General features: G+C 40.9%; 1 protein-coding gene across 7 annotated transcripts in view; it reads right to left on the bottom strand.

Annotated features, from left to right (window-relative positions):
- The window catches only part of USP6NL (USP6 N-terminal like), a 118286-nt gene that overhangs the window by 77457 nt on the left and 15770 nt on the right, over positions 1–25059 (bottom strand). The window contains exon 1 of one of the 7 annotated variants that reach the window (XM_005009643.6): positions 15823–16425. The exons of 5 other annotated variants lie outside the window; for them this stretch is intronic. In XM_005009643.6, the coding sequence (XP_005009700.1) occupies positions 15823–15895 (73 nt within the window). In that variant the 5' untranslated portion in view covers positions 15896–16425. Of the gene's footprint in view, positions 1–7526; positions 7728–15822; positions 16426–25059 lie in introns of those variants that run through there. One more of the 7 variants, XM_072044264.1, reaches the window with a different exon arrangement.

Below are 25059 nucleotides of genomic sequence, written 5' to 3' on the forward strand. Positions count from 1 at the left end.
GGTAAGCAACCCCAAAATTACAATATTTAAATGAACAAATGACAGCGTTGTTCCAGGTTTCTGCTATCTTGTTACACAAGGAATTCCATCACATCTGAGTGCCAATTTTCCTATTACCCTGCATTTGTTTTCCTCCTTCACATCTGTACATTAGATCAGCAGTATTTTACAACTCCCTGTTGAAAAGAGTGCTGAAATGGGGAAAAAAAAATCAAAAGCCTAAAAGGAAACTCATTGAAATTTCCTTTCTGTGACTATGGAGGCAAAATAACTGCGGGGGTTTAGAAAGAAAAGAAGCAGGACACGTGAGCTTGTTCCAGAAGCTGGTGCCAATGGGTCGATGTGGGCACAGCTTTCTGAATGACACAAGTCCCACAGCAGGACAGAAAAGCAGAGCTGAAGCCCTCACAACTGAGACTTCAGTCACTTCAGGGCAAATTTCATATTCTTAGACTTCAGAAGGAACTATTTCTCAGTGAAACTGGCATGCCATTAGTACTTGAACACCAAGCAGTTCACTGATACACATCATTTAGCTATCAGGATTTGACGTTCAAGCCTAGGTGTACCAGCCATGTAAGCAGAATCCCAAACAGAGGGAGCCTTTCCCATGGGCATCCAGGATTTAGGACAAACTTTAACTGAAGCAGCTCTCAGATTTGTGTCATAATGAAGAATTATGAATGTCTCATGCTGCTTTGGAAACACTCCTCTGCAGTTGTTTCAACTGTGGAAAAGATCACTCAAATTAATACAAGAGAATAGAAATTGTTTGAATTCATAGTAGTAACTCTGTAACATCGTATTAAAATGAATTCTTCTCTTTGCCTTTTTTTTTAAAGTTTTAATTGGAACCAAATGTTTTCCTTCTACTAAGAAAGCTATAAACTCAAGTGCTGAAAGCTGCCTGACAGATAAAAGGCAGGCAAAAAGAGGTTAAGGAGGGGAAGCTCATGCAAAATACTGCAACAAAGTTGTGTAAAATTAAGAGGGGATCAGAAACCGCCAAGAATGGCAGCTTAGGCAAAATACAACACCCAAATCTAATAGCTATTAAATAACAAGCCTGCAGCAGGAGGAGTGTTTAAGATACGTCAAATAAATATTGCTTCCTGTGTCCATCTGTGACTGCTCCCCTCCCAAAAAAAAACCAAACACCACATATTCCAAAAGTGTTATCTCCATTAATTCCTACTCAACCATCTCTTCTGAAACCTTCGCGAATCGTGTCCTTTCCCATAATTAGGATGCAATTGAACTGCAGTTCAGTTTTCTTACTGTCGCTAATGACTTCAACAGTCCTACCACTTACCAACTCAAATCATTCAGTATCAGCTGGCACACCAATAAATACTATTCCCAACTACCAACCTGTAGTTGAAATGTTCAGAAGTTTGTCGGAAAAGCCTTTTCATTTATTTAGATATGAAAAGATTATATAGAGTAGGGCATTAAGGGAGCACGAAGGAAAATCTATTTAGGAGGGCATCACTCAGGCCTCCTGTCCCGTATTTACAGTGCTTGTTGAGCATGTCAATGCTCTTTTCTTCGGCTCTGCTGGAAGTTACTGCGCTGGGTTGTGCTGGTGAACAGGATCGTGTGCAGGCAGTGTGACCCACAAGAAAAAACAGGACTGGCAGATGAGTTCATGCTAGCATCGTGGGCAGTTTAATGGAACTTGGAGGGATCTCGCAGGAACACATTTCCAATGCCTGAGTTTGTCCATGTCAGGTGTGGGTCAACCTCAGCTCGTTGCCAGACAGCGAAGTTGGTCTCTCACTCCCACTCAGCAGGACAGGGGAGAAAATGAGATGAGAAAGCTCCTGGGCTGGGATAATGACAGGGAGGTCGCTCACCAGCTGCTGTCATGGGTGAAACAGAATGAACTGGGGGAAGACTGATCTAATTTATTGCCAATTAAGAATAGAGTAGGATGGTGAGAAGCAGATAAAACTGGGACAGCTTGCGCCAGCCTGCCTTTCTGTCAGGCTCAACTTCACTCCCTTGGTCTTCTCTCTTCTGCCACCCCAAGCAGAGCAGTGGGGGGTGGAGGGGGCAACTGTTATGGTAAGCCCATAACAGTTCCTCTCTGCTGCTCCTTCTCACACCCTTCCCCTGCTCCAGTGTGGGTCCTTCCCACAGGTAGCAGCTCTTCAAGAACTGCTCCCACATGGCTCCTCTCCACAGGCCTCAGCTCTGGCCCAGGGCCTGCTCTGTGGGGGCTCTCCATGGGCCACAGCCTCCTCCAGGCCACATCCACCTGCTCCACTGGGGGCTCCTCCATGGGCTGCAGTGTGGAGATCTGCTCTATGTGGGACCCATGGGTGCAGGGGGACAGCCTGCTTCACCAGGGGCCTCTCCACAGGCAACCTTCAGCTTCAGCACCTGGGGCAGCCCCTGCCCTCCTTCTGCACTCACCTTGGTGAGACACAACCTTGTGGACACATTATTCTCACTCCTCTCTCAGCTGCCACACAGCATTTTATTTATTTATTTTTTTTACCCCTTTCCTAAATACTTCACCACAGAGACACCAACAGTGTTGCTGATGGACCCAGCTGCAGCAACCATGGGACATGTTTTGGGGCTGGCTGAAGTTGGTCACGTCTGACATGGGGCAGCCCCTGGTCTCTTCTCACAGATGCCACCCTTGCAGACTGCCACTTTCAAAGTCTTGCCACACAAACCCAACCGGACATTTTCCCATGAATTTAGCACTTGAGAGTCAGAGAATATGCAACATCAGTCTTTAATATTTGACTGCACGATTTCTAGATCCCCTTTCTGCCTGTGAGACATCAGCCCTGTTAGAACTTCTGAGTATTCCTAAAACACTCGTTACAATAGTCTACCCACTGTCAAGATCATAAATCTGGGGTAGAAGGCAACTGATGTTCTGTGCAATTCACAGAATAACAGAGCTGTAGGGTTAGAAGGGACCTCCAGAGATCACCGGGTCCAACCCTCCTGCCAAAGCAGGTTCCCTACAGAAGGCTGCCTAGGTAGGCATCCAGATGGGCCTTGAATATCTCCAAAGAAGGAGACCCCACAACCTCCCTGGGCAGCCTGTCCCAGTGCTCCGTCACCCTCACTGTGAAGAAGTTCTTTCACGTGTTGGTGCCGAACTGTCTGGGCTCCATTTTGTGGCCATTGCCCCTTGTCCTGTCCCCACAGAGCACTGAAAAGAGGTTGGCCAAATCCCTCTGTCTCCCACAACTGTATAACTGAATTTTTGTTTAGGCCAGAAGGGTACTTTTGGAACAAACCTCCAGCTCACCTCTATCTTTATTTACTGTTCTTCAGTTTGGGCTGGGAAGCAACAAGGGAGCATGCAAACTGGGCTTCTTCCAAATTAAACTAATCTGCAAGACACACTCCTAACTACCTCATGCTGCGCCCGAAGAACAAGGACAAGGTTTGAGTTGGCCAGGAAAAACAACTGAAACACAGTGGGATGTCAGGCCACCATCTCTTTTCCTCTCTAGGTCCATCAGCACTGGGCCATGCCACTTGCTAACACAGTCTGCAGGCCACTGTTGTGTTAAACACAGCCCAATCCCAGCACAGCCCCTCTCCCTTCGATTTGCCTAAGCGTATTTGCTCATTTTTCCCTTTAGAGCCTATCTGGGCTATTTATAGAAGGGCTTTACATTCTTATTAGTTCCCAGACAATGATTTTTAATACTTTCCATCACCATGGATATTCTTCTCTGAAGCTTAATACATAATGTAAAACAGGCAATTATCACGGCACAGTTTAGAAGGTCATTCCCATGCCCATAAGCTAAATAGCAATGCAAACGTCAATCTGGGGAGCTTCTGCAAAGTTTTGTGTATGGATTTGGCCAGCTCCAAACTAGCCTTCATTCCACCTGTTTTTTAACCTAACCACGATACTAATTGACAGCACAGCGGTGACAGAAACATCTTTAATGATCCACGTTTCTTTGATTTGTAGAAGAGGCTCCACACAACTGTCTGCGAACGTAACATTTTCCTTTCACTGAGATGAGGCACGGCTCCAGGACTTGATGCAGCTGCAGCAGAGAGGAGGAAATTTTGCAAAACACGTTGAAGTCTTTTCAATGTACAGCTGTCGTGACAAAAAGGGGAGAGTTGGTGGTTTTCTGTGTGTTTTTTTTTTTTCAAGAAGAAAAATTAGGATGCAGAGCAACAGTGCTGCCATTTTCCCCTCTCACACAGTGCAGTACAACACCTGAAACCAACAGCACATCACACACCGGGGAGCCCTGGGAGCATCCCAAAAAAAGTTCAACATTTGAAAAGCTCATTCTAAATGATGAATTGTTTCACTAATCCAAATAATGATGGCTTCAAATGAAATAGAAAATATTTATCTATGAAAGATCACAGCATTTTCATGTTACCAAAGCCCTTTCGTTAGTACAAACAGTATTTCCTTTCTATCAAAAAAATAAGGTCTTGGATTGAGGCTGCTCCTCAACATTCCACTTGAGACCTGTGAACTGCACTATAAATATTTCCTTCAGACTACTGCTTTTCCAACCCAGAACTGAGATTTATCAAAAGAGGTATACTTCCATTTTAGTTGTGATATGAATCCACGAACCAGAATTATTAAAGTTAAAATGTTAAAGGATATATCTCTAAAAAAGAAAAAAAAAGAAAAAAATCCTAAAATTTAGCCTTAACCTCTGTAAAATACCACTGATAAAAGGGAAATGGCATGGAAATGAGTATCCTTCAGTCAGAATGTTTGGGGGAACATCTAACACATAGGGTAGACTAGCAGACAGAGTGAAATTTGCCTATTCATATGTTCAGGTCCTAGCGCTTACATATTTTGCCTGGTACATTGGATGAGACTCTCATTTTTAAAAATAATATAAGAACAATGAGGGGAAAAATCACATTCCTCCCATGAATTTCCAGGGAATAAAAATATTTGCCAGTCAATAAATGCAACAAATTTTGTGCAAGTTGATTAATCTATAGGTTACAGGCCTCCACCACTTGCTTCTGAAGAAATTATAGAGAGAAAGATGCCATTTTAAGCACCTCACGTTCAGCTATAACTGGTGGCTGCAACAGTGCGTGGAGAAGACGATGCAGATACCACTCACCACAGATATCTCCAAGACAGGAATGCTGAGAAAAAAAAATTGATTTTGATATTCTTAAATAGAAATCTATTTTACAATGAAGAATCAAACCAAATATTTCCTTTTCTACGACCCCATTTATATTTCATTAAAACATGCATTAGACTACTGTCACAGAGTGGAGATCCTCTGCTGCTGTGCAGTAGGGATGGAGCATCTACATTTCAATAATGTAGCATTCTGAAAGCAAAACGATGCCCTGTGAAGAATGAGAAAGGGTTATGGTTAAAAAACAGAGTGGGAAGGGAAGGGAAGGAGAAATACCCGCTACAGCACACAGCTTTATCTCCCCAGGGACAACTGGTTTCAGCTTCCTGCATCGCGATCATACCTCCTTTAAGAGCTACACAACCCCCCAAAGCCGACACAACACTGTGAAAGCAAAATTTAATCCTATACAAGTCTTAAGTAACTCTTGTAAATTTATTGCTTAAGCTGCAAATTCATCAAAAAGCATACACTTGAGCCACTTCCAAGTGGCAGCAGAAAACACCTGCAATCCAGCAGAGTTACTGCAGTAATATTTGGCAAACAGGAATATAGAAGGACTCCACACGCTGAATATCAATGAGCTTCTCCATATGGACGGAGTCTGTTCACAAGGGCTGCAGTTAGTGAGCCTGTTCTTGTTTTAAAATGAAGCCCACGTGCGTGCAGAGAGCCCTCGTAGCTGACAGGCTGCAAGATTTATATTGTGCTCATCTCTGCGGCCTGCGGTGAGGAGTTAAGTGACCGTGACTAACAACTGTGCCATCTGATACGGGCGTCGCTCTTCTGGAAAGGACTGCGTGCAATCAAGTATGTGATTGTACTTACATGGCTCTCTGTTTGTTTGAGTTTGTTGCCATACAGTAATGCTACAGGAGATAACAGCAGCAGAGAGAAACTTGCATCACCTGGGACTTGACGCAGGAGGGGGCGGCGCTTGTTCCTCGAGGAACTGGTCCCACCAAGGACTTCCTTCCTCCAGGTACTGCTAGAAACTGTTTTGTTAGCTGCTTTATTAGCAGAGAGCAGCAGTCTTGGGCATCTGTGTACTTATTTTCTCATTTCCACCAAGAATTTAATTAACTGTCATTAATTAAGTTTTCTGTTTGATCTGAAATTTCAGCTCAAATTAACATTTTTATGGGTAGTTTAATACCAACACTGGCAAATAATTCCTGTTAGCTGCTTGTACATGCAATGAGAGGGACAAAACAAGGGAAGCTATTCCACTTGGAAACAAATATTTTTATTTGCTGTTAGATACAGCTTTTAAAAAGCTGGATATGTTATCTGATTTGAGAAGTTTGGATGTTTTGCTTATAAGCTATACCTAAAGATCCACAAGCTCAAGAGGACACAAAAATACCTCAGAGAAGCCAGATAAAATGTCCAGGAAATCTGTGAGCTGTGGATATACACCAAAACATTATCTAAGCCACCAGACTGCCATCATTATCTGTTACAGAAAATGTCCAGCTGAGACCCTGTCACTTTGAAACATTCACCACATTTAAAGTTATTAAACAGGCAAACTGGTTAGCATCCATCTCAGCACTGTCACTTATCCCCATCCACTGCAATTTAACAAACAGAACTGTCACCTTCTTAAGCTCTCAACGTATTAAATAAGTTCTGTGCAAGTTTTACAACCAATGAACATGGAAGCTAACATCCATATTTAACATTAGATTCCAAGTTTCATAAGTATGGGGATAAAATACTGGAAACTGAACAATTTAAGGCAAAAAAATAGGTCATTCTTCATTGCATTAAGGGTGCACATCTTCAGAGCACAAGTTTATGAAAAAAATATGCTTTTCAGTGTCAAATAAAGTTGACATTATACTTTAAGAGCCCAGAAGAAGAAAAAACTGTACACATTTTAAAATAACATATGCACAATTGCCATGATCTTACTGAAATCAAGGTCAGAAAAATCTGTTCCCCTGAACTATGAAAATACAAGCTGGAACAAGGTTTGTTTTTCTAGATCCTGCATACAGAATAAATATCAGACCCAGGTTTCACAGCCCTTTCTCAAGAGTCTCCACAAATCAGATGCATGCACTTAGCTGTTAAATTCACGTCACAATAAATAGAGAAGAGCTGCTACAGAAGGAAAGGTACACAAAAAGCCTTCCCCCAATGTTCAGGTCCAGGCTGAGCCCTTGTCTCTGCTCCGAACTTACTGGACAAATGCCTCAGGGCAAACAGAGCTGCAGTTTCACTTGCAGTATCACTAAAACCAGAAAACCAAAAATATTTCATCCCGCCAGCTCAAGCTCAAAACTATGTAACCCATTAACCTTCAGCAGCGTTAAGCAAACACTTGGATACATCACCACCTCCCCACACACAGCTGCCCTCTTCTTTCAAGAAACCCAAGAAAGCCACCTTGTTTTCAGCTGGTCTCACTCCCAGCTTCTGCATTTCCTCTGCTGGGGTAAAATCAGGCAGGAGAGTTTCCTCAAGCACTGCTACTCCAGGTCAGATGGACTGAGCCCAGCTGGACTTAGCAGCACACAGCAGCGTGCTTCAGCTGGAAAAGATGAAGCTGGTTCTCAACGCCAGAATATTTCCAAGGGATTTAATAGGAGGCTTTGTTTCCCTTCCCTGCAACTCACGCACAGCAGCTAGGACACAAACCGATGGGTATCAACTGTAAGAAGCTCTGAAGGCCACAGAGGCATCCCACTGTCTGCCTGATTTAAAACCACAAGACAGCCTATTACCAGAAGAGGATAAACAGCAACTTACAACAATATATAATTGCGCAGCCTTAAAGCTTACAGGTGGTTGCTTCTACTTTTTACTATTTTGTGTCAATACAAGCTTTAACCAAAACTATACTTACAGTAGAGATTGACTTTAGCTGAAGAAAAAAAGTTTATTTTGATTTGCTACATAAATGAAAACAGTCCGGGGCTTGCAGCTCACCATTGCTTTACATTTGACTACCCCAGACACACTGCAGAACAACAGATTGGGGAAAAAATATCACAGCAATCAGTAATTCCAGCAAGTGAATGAAACATCAAGCTCGGACTATAGTTACAGGCAGACAACCTATATTCGGTTTTTATCACTGTTGAAACTTGCTCCAAGATGAAGTGGTCAGTGCAACCAGAGAAGTGCAGCGCACGCCAGAAGAAGGCTGGAATCAAAGAAGCAAGATTATAGCACTGCCTGTCAGGGAAATAGCAGAGGTTCTGTTGATGTTGTGCTTTGGTAGGGTTTTTTGTTTGTTTTGGTAGGTTGGTTTTATCCCCGCCCACCCCTGCGGCCTTACAGCTACAAAAAGACTATTTTACTTCATGGGCATCAGAACTTGTGGGACTTCACCACCCTCAAACAGCCTTCACACATCTTCGGGGGAGCAAAGGAAGAAAAGGGGACACAGCCACGCAGGCTGTGCAAACAGCAGCTTTAGCTAGTGGCTGAAGCCATGAACAATTATTTGTAATATGCCTGGTTCTAAAGCTTTCTAATGACAATGTCAAATATCTTGTCAGAAGCACTAAACTATGATTATTAACAGAGTTTCTTTTTCTTCTTTAAACTCCTTTTTTTTAATGTGCTATTTTATCAACTGGATTACAACTGTGAACTCTCAGCTACCTACAGGCACACTCAAAAGAAACAATACATTTTTCTTTTTTAAAAAGAAAGAAAAAAGCACTGCAGCAAGTCAGATCAGTTTCTTGATGCCAACACAGCTGTGCTGATTTATACCACACTGAATTTCTGTCCCATCTAGCAGAAACAACACCGAACCTGTTGTGTTTTTCTCATCGCTGCACTGTTCTTTACTCAACAGGAGCATTATGTTAAGCTATTATATTGCCTTTATTGCTACAGAAAGAGAGGTAAGGTTGTATTTTTCGGAAGTATTTGTAATTTGTCAGTTGACCATTCGTGGATTCAGGTACCTGCTCTGTCGTCCCATCCTTCCACCCACCCCCCCAAAAAAAAACACTACAAATTAGAATATCAGATCACAGCACCAAGCTGGAGAGCTGTTTCCTTTACTGCACTGTCCTTCTTGTAAACCAGCTCATTTCAGTTAACTAACATTACTGCATAAAGGAACGGAAGTACATCATTTTTCTGTAGTTCCTCCTACAGCTAAATCAAATTCAAGCGATCTGAATTCATTTTGCTAAGTCGTAGGTCAATTTCCAAGACACAACATCTAAATATTTTGTTAAACGGTGCTACCTACCTACCAGTCAGGGCCTAAATCAGCAGCCAGCAAAGTCAGCCATCAACAGCTACGTATGGCTAAGCAGCACTGCGACCCTTCTTAATCATCGCATCTGACACTACACAAATGAGGAAAAATATTTTTGAGTTGTTCAACAATCCAACTGTGTTAGTACTTGTGTATGCATCACCCTGAGGCAGAACAACTTGTACTCTTGCGCTCACCTGGCTCTTTGCACTGGCTCAGCCAGCAGTACCAGGAAGGAAGCCCAGCCCCACATTTGAATACCACGTTCAGCTTTGGGCCCCTCAGTACCAGAAGGACATGGAGGCCCTGGAGCACGTCCAGAGAAGGACTATGAAGCTGGTGAAGGGCCTGGAGCACGAGTCCTGTGAGGAGCAGCTGAGGGAACTGGGGGTGTTTGGTCTGGAGAAGAGGAGGCTCAGGGCAGACCTCATTGCTCTCTGCAACTACCCAAAAGGAAGGTTTGCGGAGCTGGGGGTCAGCCTCTTCTCACAGATAACCAGCGAGGGAATGGCCTCAAGTTGTGCCAGGGGAGGTTCAGGTTGGCAATGAGGAGCCATTTCTGCTCAGAAAGAGCAGTCAGGCACTGGGACAGGTTGCCCAGGGAGGTGGTGGAGTCACCGTCCCTGGGGGTGTTCAAGGAGAGGTTGGACGTGGTACTTAGGGACATGGTTTAGTGGTGACAGTGGTGGTAGGGGGGTAGTTGGACCCGATGACCTTGGAGGGCTTTTGCAACCCTAATGGTTGTATGATTTATTTACATGCCAGTGCTGTGTCCTCCTTGGAGCTGGCACGCATTGCAATCTGGTAAAAGCAGATCAAGATTAAGGCTACCACAATCAGAAATAAGATTAGAATTTAGTTTAAATCAGTTTCCTGCTTTGAATCACCACATGACTATACAAGTGCCCATGAAGCTGTAAGAGTGATTTGAATTGGGATGAGGAGACAAAACAAGCAGCTGAAACAAGGCAGGATGGCATCTTTAAGAGCCACTTATGCTAGTGCTAGTTGCCTGTAAAACCACTGCCAACATGCCTAACTTTAACCAAAACACAATAATATCAGTAGAGCCTGCTGAAATACAGCTCAATTTTATCACCCTAATACAACCTTAGCTATGGTAGATAATAATTAAAGCTGTGTATGTACATATTGATGAGCTACATAATACAATCAATGATCCTGACTGATGTGACCATAATTTCTTCTTTAATGGCAAAAAAATTGTCATTGAACAATTGCCAAGATCATTTTTATTCTAGAAAATAAAGATCATTACTTTCTCTCTCCCCTGTCCATTCCAGCTCTAAGAAACAAACTGATTTTAAAAATAGGTGTACAGGTGTAGAAGAAAACCTTCCCTTCTATACAGCATTTCTCAGTTAAAATCTCCAGCCTGGGTAATAACTGTTCTTTCATCAATAAAATACCTGACTGCACAGCTTTAATTCACGTGAACTGCACTACCACTGGCTATAAGGACAACTGCTGGAGTCAGACTGCCTTCGAGCAAAAGGTCAAACTAGATTAAAGGGTAGAGAAGACCATGGTAAGCAAGTGACTTCTCACATCACCTTTTCAAGCACAGCACTGCTAGCTGGGTGATGGGGGGGGATTGTCCTGCTCTGCTCTGTACTGAGGTGGCCTCACCTCCAGCTCTGTGTGTGGTTTTGGGTGCCACAGTATAAAAAGGACATAAAACTGTTAGAGAGTGTCCAAAGGAGGGCTACAAAGATGGTGCAGGGTCTAGAGGGGAGGACATATGAGGGGCTGAGTTTGTTCAGCCCCGAGCAGAGCAGGCCGAGGGGAGGCCTCATAGCGGCCTGCAGCTCCTTCACGAGGGGAGCGGAGGGGCAGGCGCTGAGCTCTGCTCTCTGGGGACAGTGACAGGACCTGAGGGAACGGCATGGAGCTGGGACAGGGGAGGGTCAGGCTGGGGGTTAGGGAAAGGTTCTGCACCCAGAGGTGGTCAGGCACTGGGACAGGTTTGGACACCACCCTCAGACACATGGGCTTGTTTTCGGGTGATCCTCTGTGAAGCCAGGAATTGGACTCTGGATCTTTGTGAGTCCCTTCCAACTCTGTTATTCTGTGATTCCACAATTATTAAATGAAATGTTGGGCAATGATGGTCAAATATTTGCCCCCGAATTCCTCTAGAACTGTTTAAGCTTTAGGCTGCACACTGCATTCAACCAGCTCACGTGCGTTACTGTGGAAGATAACTCGAAAGCAAACGCTAATAACTTGCTGCAGGACCTTTAGATGCAAGATGGAAAAAATAAAATAAACAACCTATTTCAAAAGAAATACACCAGAAGGAGGACCACAGATTTCTTGCAAAGACTGGGAGATAAGGTTCTCCCAGAGAACCATCTGCAATCAAATTCAGGCGGCATCTTCACGAGTGTGAGCTATTACTGGGATATTTCCAGAATGAAAATTAACTTTGAAACTGAAGATATTTATTAGCTTTGTCTGCAACCTAGATGGCTGAAATACGGTATGCACCCCAAAGAAATATAGGGGATTCCTGAAGGAGCATTATCGGTGGCTTACAGCCCAAATACTGCAGTGGCCAAGCATATGCTCCCTCTTGTGATCTCTAAAAAAAATAATGGAAAACTTAAGTTTGAGGTTATCTTTTACACTGAACTTTGCACGCTTTATAATTTGGTGATTTTAATTTAGTTGTCGTATCTGCTGAACATATTTCAATGCAATGTCGATTTTCTATTCTAACATCAAGGTGATGCTGCCAGTTATGCTCTGCTGTAGCCATCTGTAAGAAGGAAGAGGGGGGAAGAGGTAAACCAAGAATATTTTTTATTTTAAACAATTTTGATTTCAACCAGGATTTCAGACATAGAAAAAAAAGAAAATAAACCATAGATTTATACACTACATTGATTTCTCCAGGAGAAATAGCATTAGAACTATTTGTTTGAATACAGACAGGTTTCAGATCTCATGAAATACATGGCCTTGAACGAGAACACTTATCAAGAGAATTTCATCCTGACACGATTTTGGACTTTTTCCAAAGCCAAGGTTTCAAGGTTATACACATATATTTTTAAAGCCTTATGAAACAAAATAGTGACAACCTCTTTATTTATTTGCAACTTCTTATTCACCTTCAAAGTTACAAAAAAAAATGGTAAAAAGCTAAAGTGTTAGCCTTGCTCCAATAAATGGATTAGGAACTTTTTTTTTTTTTAACTAACCCGATGTTATCTAAATACAGTAAGGGTCTGGATTTTCCAATTAAAAACAAGCAAACAAAACACACACACACACACACAAAGCAACCACCACTACCACCCCCCCCCCACAAAAAAAAACCACTCAGCTTTCACAGCAATTGGAAGATTGCTGAACACAATTAAATGGTTTTGGTTTTTTACTTTAAAAATAAATATAACTCTTGGGACTCAAGTTCTAATCAGTGCGTTACCAAAAAATATATATGAAAACAGCTGTTAGACATTATAAAGCAAAACTTACTGTTTAGCTCATTATATCCATCACTAAGCAAGAACCTCACAGGGCTAGGGAAAAATTTGGGGATGTGAGCCTTTTCAACAGCCAAAGAGTAAAGACAAAATCATAACTAAAGGACTTTTAATTGGGAGACAAGCACTCTATTTGCAGAAGTTAGCCTTGTATTTGTAAACCATTTAATCACCCTCTTATGATATAGAAAGTGAAATCTAATTTAACTAGAGGCATGAGTCACAGCCACAATGAAAACAAACTCTGGCCTATAACAAACAATTAGACTCAGCAGCTTTGGCAAGCTGCTCAACTACCCGATTAAATTCGCATCTCAACCCGTGAAACATTAAGAACGGGTTCCTTTTAAATAACATTCCTCAAGACTTTCTTCGGCAGGGATTGAATTTTCCTCTCCGCAGCAGCTACCGCAGGACTTATTATAAGCTTCTGTTGTGAAACCACAAATGCAGAAAGGACATGTTCTTGGCTAATAACCATGTTTCCAGGTCTCAGCTGAAAACGAGCTTTGGGGAAGTTGAAGGCTGGGGGAATCCTTTCCCCCATAACCTTGCACACTATTTAGGAAAGTAATTATAAAGTTAGGACACTCAATTTCAAAGACAAGGTTTTAAACTAGATGCAGCATAAGAAATATGCAATTAATACATTACCCTACTTTGAAATGTCTCCCCAACATCAGTTAAGGACCTACTGAGGGAGACACTCTTCCTACGCTCTTCCTCCCCTCCACAGGCCCAGTGCTCCCTGCAAGTATCAGCCCAGGTATTTTCGGTGTCTGTTTCTTGGGTTCCTGATTTTCATGACAAAGGACAGATTTCACATTAAATTTTATTCACGCAACATGAGACCAATGAACTTTAGACTCTGCCCAAAAACATATTTTAAGGATGACCGCTCTTTTTTAAGAGGAAATAGAGGGCTCACCTGAGGAACGCAATTAAAAACATCAGATGTTTACCAACACTAATTTGAAAGCACATTTGTAAACCCTTCACACACCAGCCCTCCTGTCTCAGTGAATTCACCTCACATTCACACTGGGCTTCCTAGCAACTCTTCCTTTACAAATACATTTTTCCATTTACTGAAAACAATGCTGAGAATGAGTCATTTCTGTAGAATACAGTCCCTCACATACACCAGATGCCTAATGTTGCATGCTGCGAGGAAAAAAGACGAGGAAACTAATGCCTACTCAGATTGCTGTATTTATTACAGAAGTCTGCCAGCATTTTGCATCGTTTCCTTCAGAATGTTTCAAGTGTTTTTTTTTTTTTTTTATGTTAAAATCTTAACATTGCTCATAAAAAAATTGCTACCAAGTTCTCCAAGAGCTAACATCTAATTAGCTCAGCTGCTAGCACCCCAAGAACACTGCCCAAACAATGGCCAAAAGGGGTCTGAAACAAATGGGGGTGGCTGGTGGGGGGCATGGGGGAGGAATCAAAGCTTTGCAACTCATATTCTGAGTATCTCTTCATGTTTTCCAAGGCTTGCACTTCCAATTCAGTTGAATCAGTTCCAATAAACAAGTTTTTATATTTTTGGTGTTACCTTTGTAAGTTCTTATAGCTCTTCTCTGAAAAGCGAGCCTGACTAGTTAGCTACACTCGGAACTGACACGAACTCCCGTCCCCTTCGTTCTTCTCTCTAACAAGTGGAGCGTAAGGAAACAAATCCAAACCTGAAGATGAATGGAGAACTGATACCGAGTAATTCGCTGTGATGATATTATACAAGTGCTGGGTGGGACATTCAGCCAGTCATTACAAAATCTAAGGAATTAATTAGGAAGTTTGGTTTCTTGAAATGCGCACCCTTTTTTTTCCTGTTCCTCAGAATAGAGACGATAGAAGTGGGTCCCAATTCTACCTCCACTCGTGTTGTTTTCTTACAGTAGTGTTTTGTTAACTAATTCCTTCGAATTACAGCAGCCTGATATGATTAGATAAGTGCTCTGAATTAAGGATACTTGCCTTTAGCCACAGATTACATGTAACGGCAGAAGAGAACAATGCCACAGTAACAGGCAGATGCAGACGCTATGGGCTGTATATTATTCATGACCTATTCAGCAGGAAATAAAGTGCTCCCAGAAAATTAATTCTGGTAATAAAGGAGTGCAATTTTTAAGACAGCTTTATGAATTATTTTGTTCCTCAACAAAAACGTATATTCAGCAATTGCAAATAATTAAGATGTAAAAGTAACAATGAACAGTAGGAGGGGGGAAAGAGTGTTTAATTAGTCCTTAATTAGATAAGTATGCCAGATAGCACAAAGGATAGAACTAGTTTCAAGGAGGAAAAAAAAAAATAGAAACAAACATCCAACACACTGAAGAGAACAAAGAAAAAAGCATTTAACATCAATTAATTTCAAACAATAATTATTTCAAGTAATGTTTTACACACTTGCAAGAGCCATTTCAGATTTTGAAGTTAGCTGAAGTCTAGAAATAATCTAATTTTGAAACCTAAACAGCAGTGCAGCTGTGTATGTTCAGTCTCTCTCATTTCCATAAGCACTAAAGAAGCCTATTTTTGCTCTTATTCTCATTTAGAATACTTAAGCTTCTAAAAACTATTCTGATGGGATTATATAGAATATAGTTGCTATTTTCACAGCCTGAGCTACCCAGACAAGAAAAACATTTCTTTAGCCCAGAAAAATAAGGAAACGATCTTCAGAACAACGGTAGCAGTTACAAATGCTGACAAACTCCATCTTCAGCATAATAAACGTCATCGGGATTCTCTTTGGGAAAGCTGCAGTTGCAAAGCGATCATAATTAGGCTTAATATAGTTCAAAGATAGATTGTGGGAGCTGTACATGCCACAGAAAATTAAGTAAATATTCAACTATTACCAAGCTCCAACATATTTCAGATTTATAGTAAATTACTCCGAACACTGAATACAACCCAGTGCTGCTCTTACCTTTCTTAGCAGTATCTGTTCTCCGTCTTGCTGGCGACACCAGATCCTTTACAATCTGTAGCACCTGAATCATTGCTCCTTAGCAGGATCAGAAGAGACTGGATGCCCCTCCGAAATTCCAACAGGTTTCATCCCTACACAGTATTACATGGCTGTCTTCTGAATGCTCAGGCAAAACTGATGCAGGAAGAACTCAGCTACCTTCAGAGCAAGATTTCTGCCTGACGACTCTCCAGGCTGGGGTGATGGATTTAAAGTGACTTCAGCACAAGGAAACAAAAAACTGCAAGCAGTCCTAAGCGTATTTCTGCAGAACATTTTAAAAATTACTTACTGAAGAGAATGCATACCAATTTCTCTAAATAAAGTTCAAAGGAAATGTTCACACCAGGAAGTAAAGAAAACATCTCTTGAAACGAATGCCAGTTGCAGCAACGTGCTCCCCCAGGCATACCCACCTAAGAAGTGGGGCTGCATCCTCTTTTCAAGTCTGAATCGATTCATGAAATTTCACATCATGTTTTAAGAGAGCTACTGGTGCAGGGTAGAGACAGCATCAGACCTACTAACAGAACTCAAATTGAATCTAGCCTGCTAAACTCCAGCAGGCATAAGCAAGCACCTGCTAAAAAGAGGCACTTGGCTCCCCTTCCTCCCCCCGAACACACACCTCTGACACCCTCCGACGTGACTGGAATCCTTGCACACCAGGAAACAAGCTGGAAATCCAGGGAGCATTTCAGGAGTTCTCTCTCTCACCACCAGAGGCCCAGAGAACAGTTGCAGCTCAGGTACTATCATTACTTTTGGCAGGTAATTTTAAGCAGACAAATGGCAGTGTGTGCCCCACAACATTTTTAATGCCATTTGGAAAACGTACAAAGGCACTTCAGAAATCCTTCCTGTCAAAGATTTTACAGGGCTAAGAAAGAAAGGAATCATGAGAAATCGTGTTTTATATGGTTGCATTAAATAACTGTCAGCCCCGAAGAGCCTCTGTGAATGCTTTTGGAAACTGAATTCCTACACAGCATCGTAGGGCCTCATCTGCACAAAGAGAGCAATTTAGAAGGCCAACTGCATTTTCTGAAAACCATAACATCAGAACAAACCCAGGCCACAACCAACCAAGGCACGAGATGCATTCTCTGGCCTTTAGACCTTCTGTTCCCATTGCTTAAGTGTTATGAGTTGGGAGGAGAGGTCATCTCTTTCCATTTCCAGCTGCTGATCACACGCATGTCAGATTTAAGATTTTCTGGCGTATTTACCCACATGCATGTTGGTCTGTTGAAACACGCACAGTGTAGGCACAACAAACTGTTTCTCTTCTGGTAGGCTCATTTACATTCTGCCCGTTAATCCACCCCTGCCAGAAGTAATAACATTCCCGAGTACTATCATATTTGGTTTGGCAAAACAAAGACAACTAAAATCATTATCTCTGACAAGCCATCCAATTTCTTTTCCCACCCTGCAAATATGTCCACTCAATGGGAAACTTGGAGACTATTACTGTGCAGCTAGAATTTCTCTCTTCCCAAGAGAGGACTCTTCAAGCTATCTGAAATGAAATGTCTAGCTGTTCATGTAGAGAATAATTTCCAACTCCTATACATAAACTTAAGTTCCAGGTTTCAGACAAATTACTTTATACATAGAGAGGGAAGGAAAAAAATATAAATAGATGTTTCCAGAAAAAAAAACATATGATTTCAAAACATTTATTTAAAGATGCAATATACAGGGTTGCCTGATAAAGTTTGCTTGTTAATAATATGGACCTCTGCATTTCTGCTGTAAGAACTTTCCCACTGTTATATTTCCATGATGTGTTTGTTCTTAATTTAGTTGGGTTATCGACCAACTTGTCTGCAAGTTACAGATATAAACTCAAAGGAATATCATTGCTTACAGCTAAATGACATTGTAAATTTACTCTGAAAAGCTGACCAAGTTTATGGTTTGCATAAGCATACAACCATCTTTACAGCACTATGAAATATTTTTGTCTTTAACAGACATATATTAAAGACAGAAAAGATGAAGAGGAGCACCGTACAATAAAATCCCCAGCAATAACTGAATAAATGTATAACCAACTAACACGTGAGTATACCTTACAGATCCTGAAGGTGATTTGTAACTGAACTAGATTAATCTACAGCAAGGTTCTGAAGTGTTGGAAAAGCAAGAGAATGGTGGGCTGACAAAGAGCAACAGTATAGAAGAGGGAATGTAGCAAGAGAGAAGGGAATAGAAGGTATATTTTCTGCTTGGTTTCATGTCACCATTATTTTCATGATTCAGGAAGGGAGCGATATCAATAGTAAAAAGAGAAATCAGAGCTACTGAAGAGCTGCATTTAACACCCAAAAAAGGATTACAGCTGTTCCCTACTGGGAAAACCGAAGTTGCTCCATTTTCTTCAAAACGATTTCTTCTCCCAGATGATTAACCAGAGAAGGTTTCTTAGATGATTTTCAGGTCTTTTGGACCATGACAAAAATACAAAACTAGTACCTACAAAAGTCTGCAGAACAGTCATGAGAAAGACTTTTATCCCGTGTTCACCAGCATCTCTCTCTCCTAAAGGGAAGTTCACAAGCACTTCAGGACTAGCAATCATTTTCATATACACCTGCCTCCCTCAGCATGAAACAGTCTGAAAGGATGGCATACATAGTTTCCTTCTTGTCCTATTTGAGAAATTGTAATTTATAACAAGAAAAAAAAAGCTTTAAAATGAACTTAAGAAACTGTAATCAAGTTTACTAAACATCCTGTTTGCAAGAAGAGACAGATACACAAGATAAACCAAAACGAAACCAAGTGTCATAACCTTAGCGTAAGAATTTAAGCAGGCTCTGCTTGAGGAAGAAAAGTAAAGTTACATCTTGGTGCATATCACGTGAATTCCCACTAATCACTTGCATTTTCAACAGCTAGTTAGCTGAGCAATATGGGCTTGTTACTGTTCTTGCATTTTACCTTTCTTCCTTAACTTCAAAACTTTAGGAAATAAAGGAACCACACACGTTATAACCCTGACAAAATACTTTTGTATGAGAAGGAGCAGTTAACCAGGACTGGATTTTATGGATCACTGTGGTTACCTCTTCACCTCTCCTAACTATAAAGAAAAGAATGATCTGCATCCTGATTAACTGGCTGCCAAAATAAGCAATGTTTCTATTAACGTAATTATAGTTAGCTGGTCTTTGAAAGGAGTTTTTTCATAAAGCATACTGCCAGAAGCTAACATGTTTACAGCAAAAAGGATGCTGCAAGGTTATGGCTCAGTGGGTATTTGTCGAACAACAATTAGGGGAAAAAAAAAAAATCAGAATTTAAGTTTAAGCAAAACTTTTTCTCCCCCGTCACTCTCTTTTTATAATCTGGAGTTGTTATAAAGCCTAGACAGAATGCCATGAATAAAACACACACACACATCGTGAACCCTCAGGGTAATCCCAGACAGCACTGCAGCTAAACTACCCCAAAACACACCCATTTGTTGTGCCCTGGTTTGCAGAAAGGAAGATGTACAAGCTACTTAAAAAAAGCAACACCAACACCCACCACTAAAATGTCTTGAGGGAATTCATTCATACAAACAGTAGGCCTGTACACATTTTTATTTGAGATGCAAAGTTATCTTGACCATTCTTTTTCCATTTCACATCAGTCTGACCGGGCTAGAATTCAGTTTACATGCCACATCTCCACAGAAACCTACGCAATTCTGTCTTCATAATCCTACCTTGTGTTCCCTATGGAGCAGACCAGAATTATTCATGTCCTTTTCCTTATCTGCTAGACTCTAAACGTGGTTAAGATATCTACGGGCTGACAAGCCCAAAGAAACAGACAGTTCATAACAGGCAGAGAGAAATTTGGGGGAAGCAGCCATGGCAAGGTATCAGCCTGAGATCCAGTCCTGTCACTACCTGTTTCAACAAATACAGAATCAAGCTTGAAGTCTTGCCATCACCATCTAGAAATCAGATAATTGTTTACATCAAAGATTTCATCTGACATCTCTTTAGTTCTGCAAAAGAATGAAGCCTGATGTTATAGATGGGGATTTACAAGAGTCAAGGTCCTTTTGCCTTTTGAACACCTTTTCCTAAATCTGTAAAAAAAAAAAAAAAAAAAAAAAAAAAAAAAAAAAAAAAGCTTAAACCCGTCAGAGTCAGTAGGACTATTCATAACAAGGGCTATAAAAAGCCAGGTACCAGCAGCAGCGAAGGCAAATGTTCTTAATGACCAATTTGAATGTTTGCTTTAGAAGCTGCAGTTTCAGAAGCCACACACAGCAGAACTGCTTCATCTCCCCTCCTATCTTAACACAGCAGCTTGGAAAATGAAGCAGATTTTCTTACAGGGAGCAACAAAAGTTTTATAAGCAAGAAAAAAGTTTCTCGGAATTCGAGTAGCTTAAAAGGATTAAGGAAATACAAGTAAGGTACGATAGCTGGAAAAAAGATTCTTTAAATACCAGAAAAAAAGGAAAAATGTATTCTACAAATATTTGCATGGCAATTTCCCAGTACATACTTTCTTGAGAACAGTGATAAAATCAGGTACAACCTACCCAGGAATTAAGTCACAGCAACACCTCAAATATCAACAGAAACAATTTGTTTTACAATACTCCTCTCTGACTTTCCCTGTCACAATTGGTCTTCAAATGAATATCTCAAAATAAATAAGCATTGAGCTCTAAGACAGGCACTATATCATGATACAAATTACTCCTAGAGCAGCTGTAAAGCAGGCTATCCATCCTTTCTCACTATTTTGAATTAATTTTCCAATCCATAACCTGAAGCCTACAGTTTTCATTTTTTAGGTAATCAATAGTCAGGTCCAGTTGGAACAGGAGAATTTTGGAGTTCCACACATCAATAACTAACCCCCACCCCCACCGAATCTCTGAATCTTCATTATTTTCTAAAGAGTATTCTCAGACAGTAATAAAGGGAACCATGAAAAGGGAACCAAAGAAAACTGAATGTTCTCAAGACATCATTTCTGGCATTCTGGTAGCCCTTCCTGGGAAACCATTTGCACTAGTGACAGAAACCCTGCTTGTTATTCAAGGCATTCATTTTTCAAGGATGACTGCTTTTGGCTATGCATTTTGCATAAAAATAAATAAAATATGCTCACAGTCTTCTAAATAGTAGAATCATCTAGGCTGGGAAAGACCTTCTACAGCACCAGTCCAACTGTCAATCCGACCTACTGAGTCCCACCACTAAACCACCTCCCTTACTGCCACATCCACGCGTCTTAAACACCCCCAAGGGATGAGTTCTCCCCTCAGTCTCCTCCTTTCCAGTCCAAAGAGCCCCAGTTCCCTCACTCGCTCCCCATAACTCTTGTTTTCTCGTCCCTTCACCAGCTTTGTTGCTCTTCTCTGCACACACTCCAGCAACTCCACATCCTTGTAGTGAGGGCCCCGAACCTGAACACAACATTTGAGGTACACAAGGAGCCGATCACTTCCCTGCTCCTGTTGATCAGCACCCCCAGGTCCTTTTCTACCAGGCAGCTTTCCAGCCTCTCTTCCCCCAGCCTGCATCAGCCTGGGGGTGTTGTGCCCCAAGTGCAGCACCCAGCACTTGGCCTTGTTGAATGTCCTGTGGTTGGACTCAACCCATCGATCCAGCCCATCCAGATCCCTCTGCAGAGCCTTCCTACCCTCAAGCAGATCGATGCTCCTGCCTAGCAGACCAACAATTCCGCCTCAGTTGGTATGATTCTGCAGTCATTAACTGCTTAATGCAATGGAATTTGCATTCACTTAGATTCTTTTTTTCCTTTTTTGGCAGTTCTGCCCCCATTTTCAATGCACAAAAGCATGGCTACAGTTTTTAAACAAACTGATGTCAACGGATGGTCCTCTTTTACAAGAAGTCATCTTGGGAGCAGAAAGAAGCTTGGTCTAGATAGAGGCTGGAGAAGTAATAAATAATTGTAACAGTAAGCTAGAAGTGCATTCTGATTAAGGAAGAGGCATTTGTTCATATCTTTTATGTCTTTTTCTTTCTACTTAAACATATAAGAAAACTGTTCATTACATTCAGAACTTTAATAAAGGGTCCAAGAGATTAATTCTACCTATTGCAGGCAAATATAAGTACATATACCTATATCAAACCAAAAAAACAAAAAAGAAGAAAAAATAATGAAAGTTAAGGAGGAGGAAGAAGTGTAAGCGAAGTTCAGCAGCCATTATTGCAGGGTTTGAAGTTTTAAGGAAAGAAACTACACATTGCAAAATCCTGCAACTGCACAACACCCTTACTGTTCTGCCTGTTACTCAATTCATGTTCTTTTTACCTTTTAACTCTTGCTACAATGCATTCAGCAAGTGGATCTAGATGGTATCACGACAGACAGCGACTTTCCCAGAGCCACAAGAGTCACCCTGGCAAACAGACACCACGCACTAATGGAGAACAGCATCAGATCTTTGTGTTCAAGTATTTCTCAATGAACTGTTCCAAAAAATATGAAAGCAGGTATATTCTGTTTTTTCCTCCCGACAGGTGTGTTTTACACCTATCACGTCTCCCAGCAAAATAAGGACACTGCTTAGTCTATGAGCACGTATTTCCCATAAAAACTGTACCATCAAATCTAGACATACACATGCGTTTAAGTACTTTCAACATCTTTATTGAACTAAGCTACACGGTTCAGCAAGAGTTCAAAAGGCTTTCAAAAGCTCTTGGGTATTTAACCTGTTACATTTTTAACTTGTTAAAAAGGGTAGCGCACAGTGCAGAACTCCTCAGACCCAAAATGAAGTGTTGCAACTACGTGAGCAGGGCTGTGTTAAGCAAGCAACACAGATGTCATGATGAAGAGCAACCACAGAACCTCAGATTCTTTTTATGAACCTTCAAAACATTTGTCATATTGCTTTCTCCTCTTCCTCGTGCCCATGCTGTCCTTCAAAAGACAAAAGGCCACTCTGTAAGGTAGAGTCATTGAGTAAATAAAGAAAGCACCAACAAAGTGGTGTTTTTCCCCCAGCAAAAATTATATCTAAGGACCTCATTTCAATTATGTGATGAAATATTTTCTAAAATGCAGAAGGAGAAAAAAGTCAGTACAAGCTCTCATCTCAGCAAACGTACACAATCCACAGAATTTCTCAGTCTCTCTAATATTATAGTCCTAATCTTTATATGTTTTTAGCTACATATTTATTTTGCAGACAAAAGCCATGCTAGAGCTCTCAAACAGAAATTACACGTATGTGAAATTGTAATTACAACCAACAGAAACATTTTAAAAGATTTTCCCAAACAGAAGATGCAGCATTTCCTCAATTTTGCATTTCCTGGATTTGGGTCATAGCTGTAGTATCAATTGACATTTACCTTCAAGCTAAATAATGTTATCGAAATTATTCACCTAAACCTCAGCAAATGGAAAGAAGCCACATTAGTCATTAAAAAGAGATGTTTTTTCATTGTACAATATTAAAAAACAAAACTATTACTATCATACTGACTGAGTATTGACACATGTAATAATTTAATCTGGTAAAAATTAAGGAAATTGAGTGTATGTTTAATTCAAGAGAAACAAAAACCAAAAAAATTTTGCTTTTAATTTAAATCCCTTTCCTGTTGAAAAAGATATGAATGAGGTGAATAATCCCATCTCACTGAAGCAAAGAAAACCAACAAACTCTGTGCATCACTTTGTTAGCAGGACTAAATCTTTACCAACATTTCCACCTTGGTATTTAAGAAATAAAAAAAATGCAGCTGTTTATGGATGCCAGGAAAAATAGCAGACCTTATTAGTCCACTGCATAAATACACAGTACTTTTATTAAGCCTGCATAGTCACTTTGTGTACCAAATATTCTACGGTAGGACTAGCTCTCTGTAATGACCTCAAACTTTTTACAAGTTTTTGAATGCTTTTGGGCTAGTCTAGCAATAACAAAATATCTTTTCACACAAAAACAGCTGTACTACTGATGAAAATACTGCTGTAAACAGAAACTGAAAGACTTCAGTACTTCAGAAGTAACTGAAGGAAATCATTCTGAGGGTCACACATATCAGAAACAATCCACCCTCCGTAAGGAAGTGTGCCTGGATCTATTTGTTTACTGCAGCCATGTTTTAAATCTCTCCTTGTACATTCACTCAGAAAACATGTCTTTAAAATATACTTAACTGATGTATTCAAAAAGCCAGGCTTAGTAATTAGAGTCGAAAATGACAAGTATGTTAACCATGACTACTTAAAGCTAATCCTGGAGTTATGGCTGATATGTATGACAGTGGCCAGCTGTGGCTATCTCTAGGGATCTCCCTGCTTTGCTTCTGTTCTTAGGAATGGAATTAACGTCGTAGAGCACTCTAAGTAGCATGTTACACTTGCTTTGAATCCCGTCCTATTTCCTGTAATTTACACAGATGACAGCTGTTACCAAAGAGTTCCTCTACTCCCCCACCAATGAAAAAACCTGGTGGAAACACCTGGGCTTCTCAGCCCCACCACTTGCAGACAAACTGCACCAGTGCTAGGCAGAGGCAGGAAGCAGCAGTGTAAAACAGGCTTCTTGGTTCAGCTTTATTTTAAGACAACCGCATTATTGAACTGAAGAGCATCTTACTACCTGTTAGAAGAGCAAAAGTAGAGGAATTGTACAGGCTGAAGAGCCTCAGTCCCAACTTTAGCAGACTGTAGTACCTGTAATGTTCTCCGTGCTCTCTCTGTAGAGAATTTAAACTCATGCCAACAAGTTTCAGTCGAGCATAGTCCATGGTCTGAACGAGGGACAGAACTGCAACGCTCTATCCAGTCAGTCAGGCACTGTACCTCTGTACCAGGGCTATGGGTACAGGAAAAGCAGTGCCATCATCCTCCAGACTAGCCTTTAAGGTGCTCCGTTAATCATGCCTTGGCATATCATTTAGCAGGATCACTGAGTTTCAAGTACTGTACAAGAACACAAATTAGGAGTTAGTTTTCCAAAATGGATGTCACACTTTATGACTGATGCAATTAAGAAAAAACAAGTCTAAGAGTTTCACATAAATATTATTTCTTTTTGTTTATTTTAATGCATGCGGAATAAATAAATCTTGAAATGTCACTAGAAGCGACTCATTAGCCTTTGCTCTATTTTCCTACCACATAGCTAAAGGGAAATCTATGGCCATTTTTGTCACTGTTCCTGGCATAGAAAGGAAT

This window comes from Anas platyrhynchos, chromosome 1 (assembly GCF_047663525.1).
Source record: "Anas platyrhynchos isolate ZD024472 breed Pekin duck chromosome 1, IASCAAS_PekinDuck_T2T, whole genome shotgun sequence".
Lineage (NCBI taxonomy): Eukaryota > Metazoa > Chordata > Aves > Anseriformes > Anatidae > Anas > Anas platyrhynchos.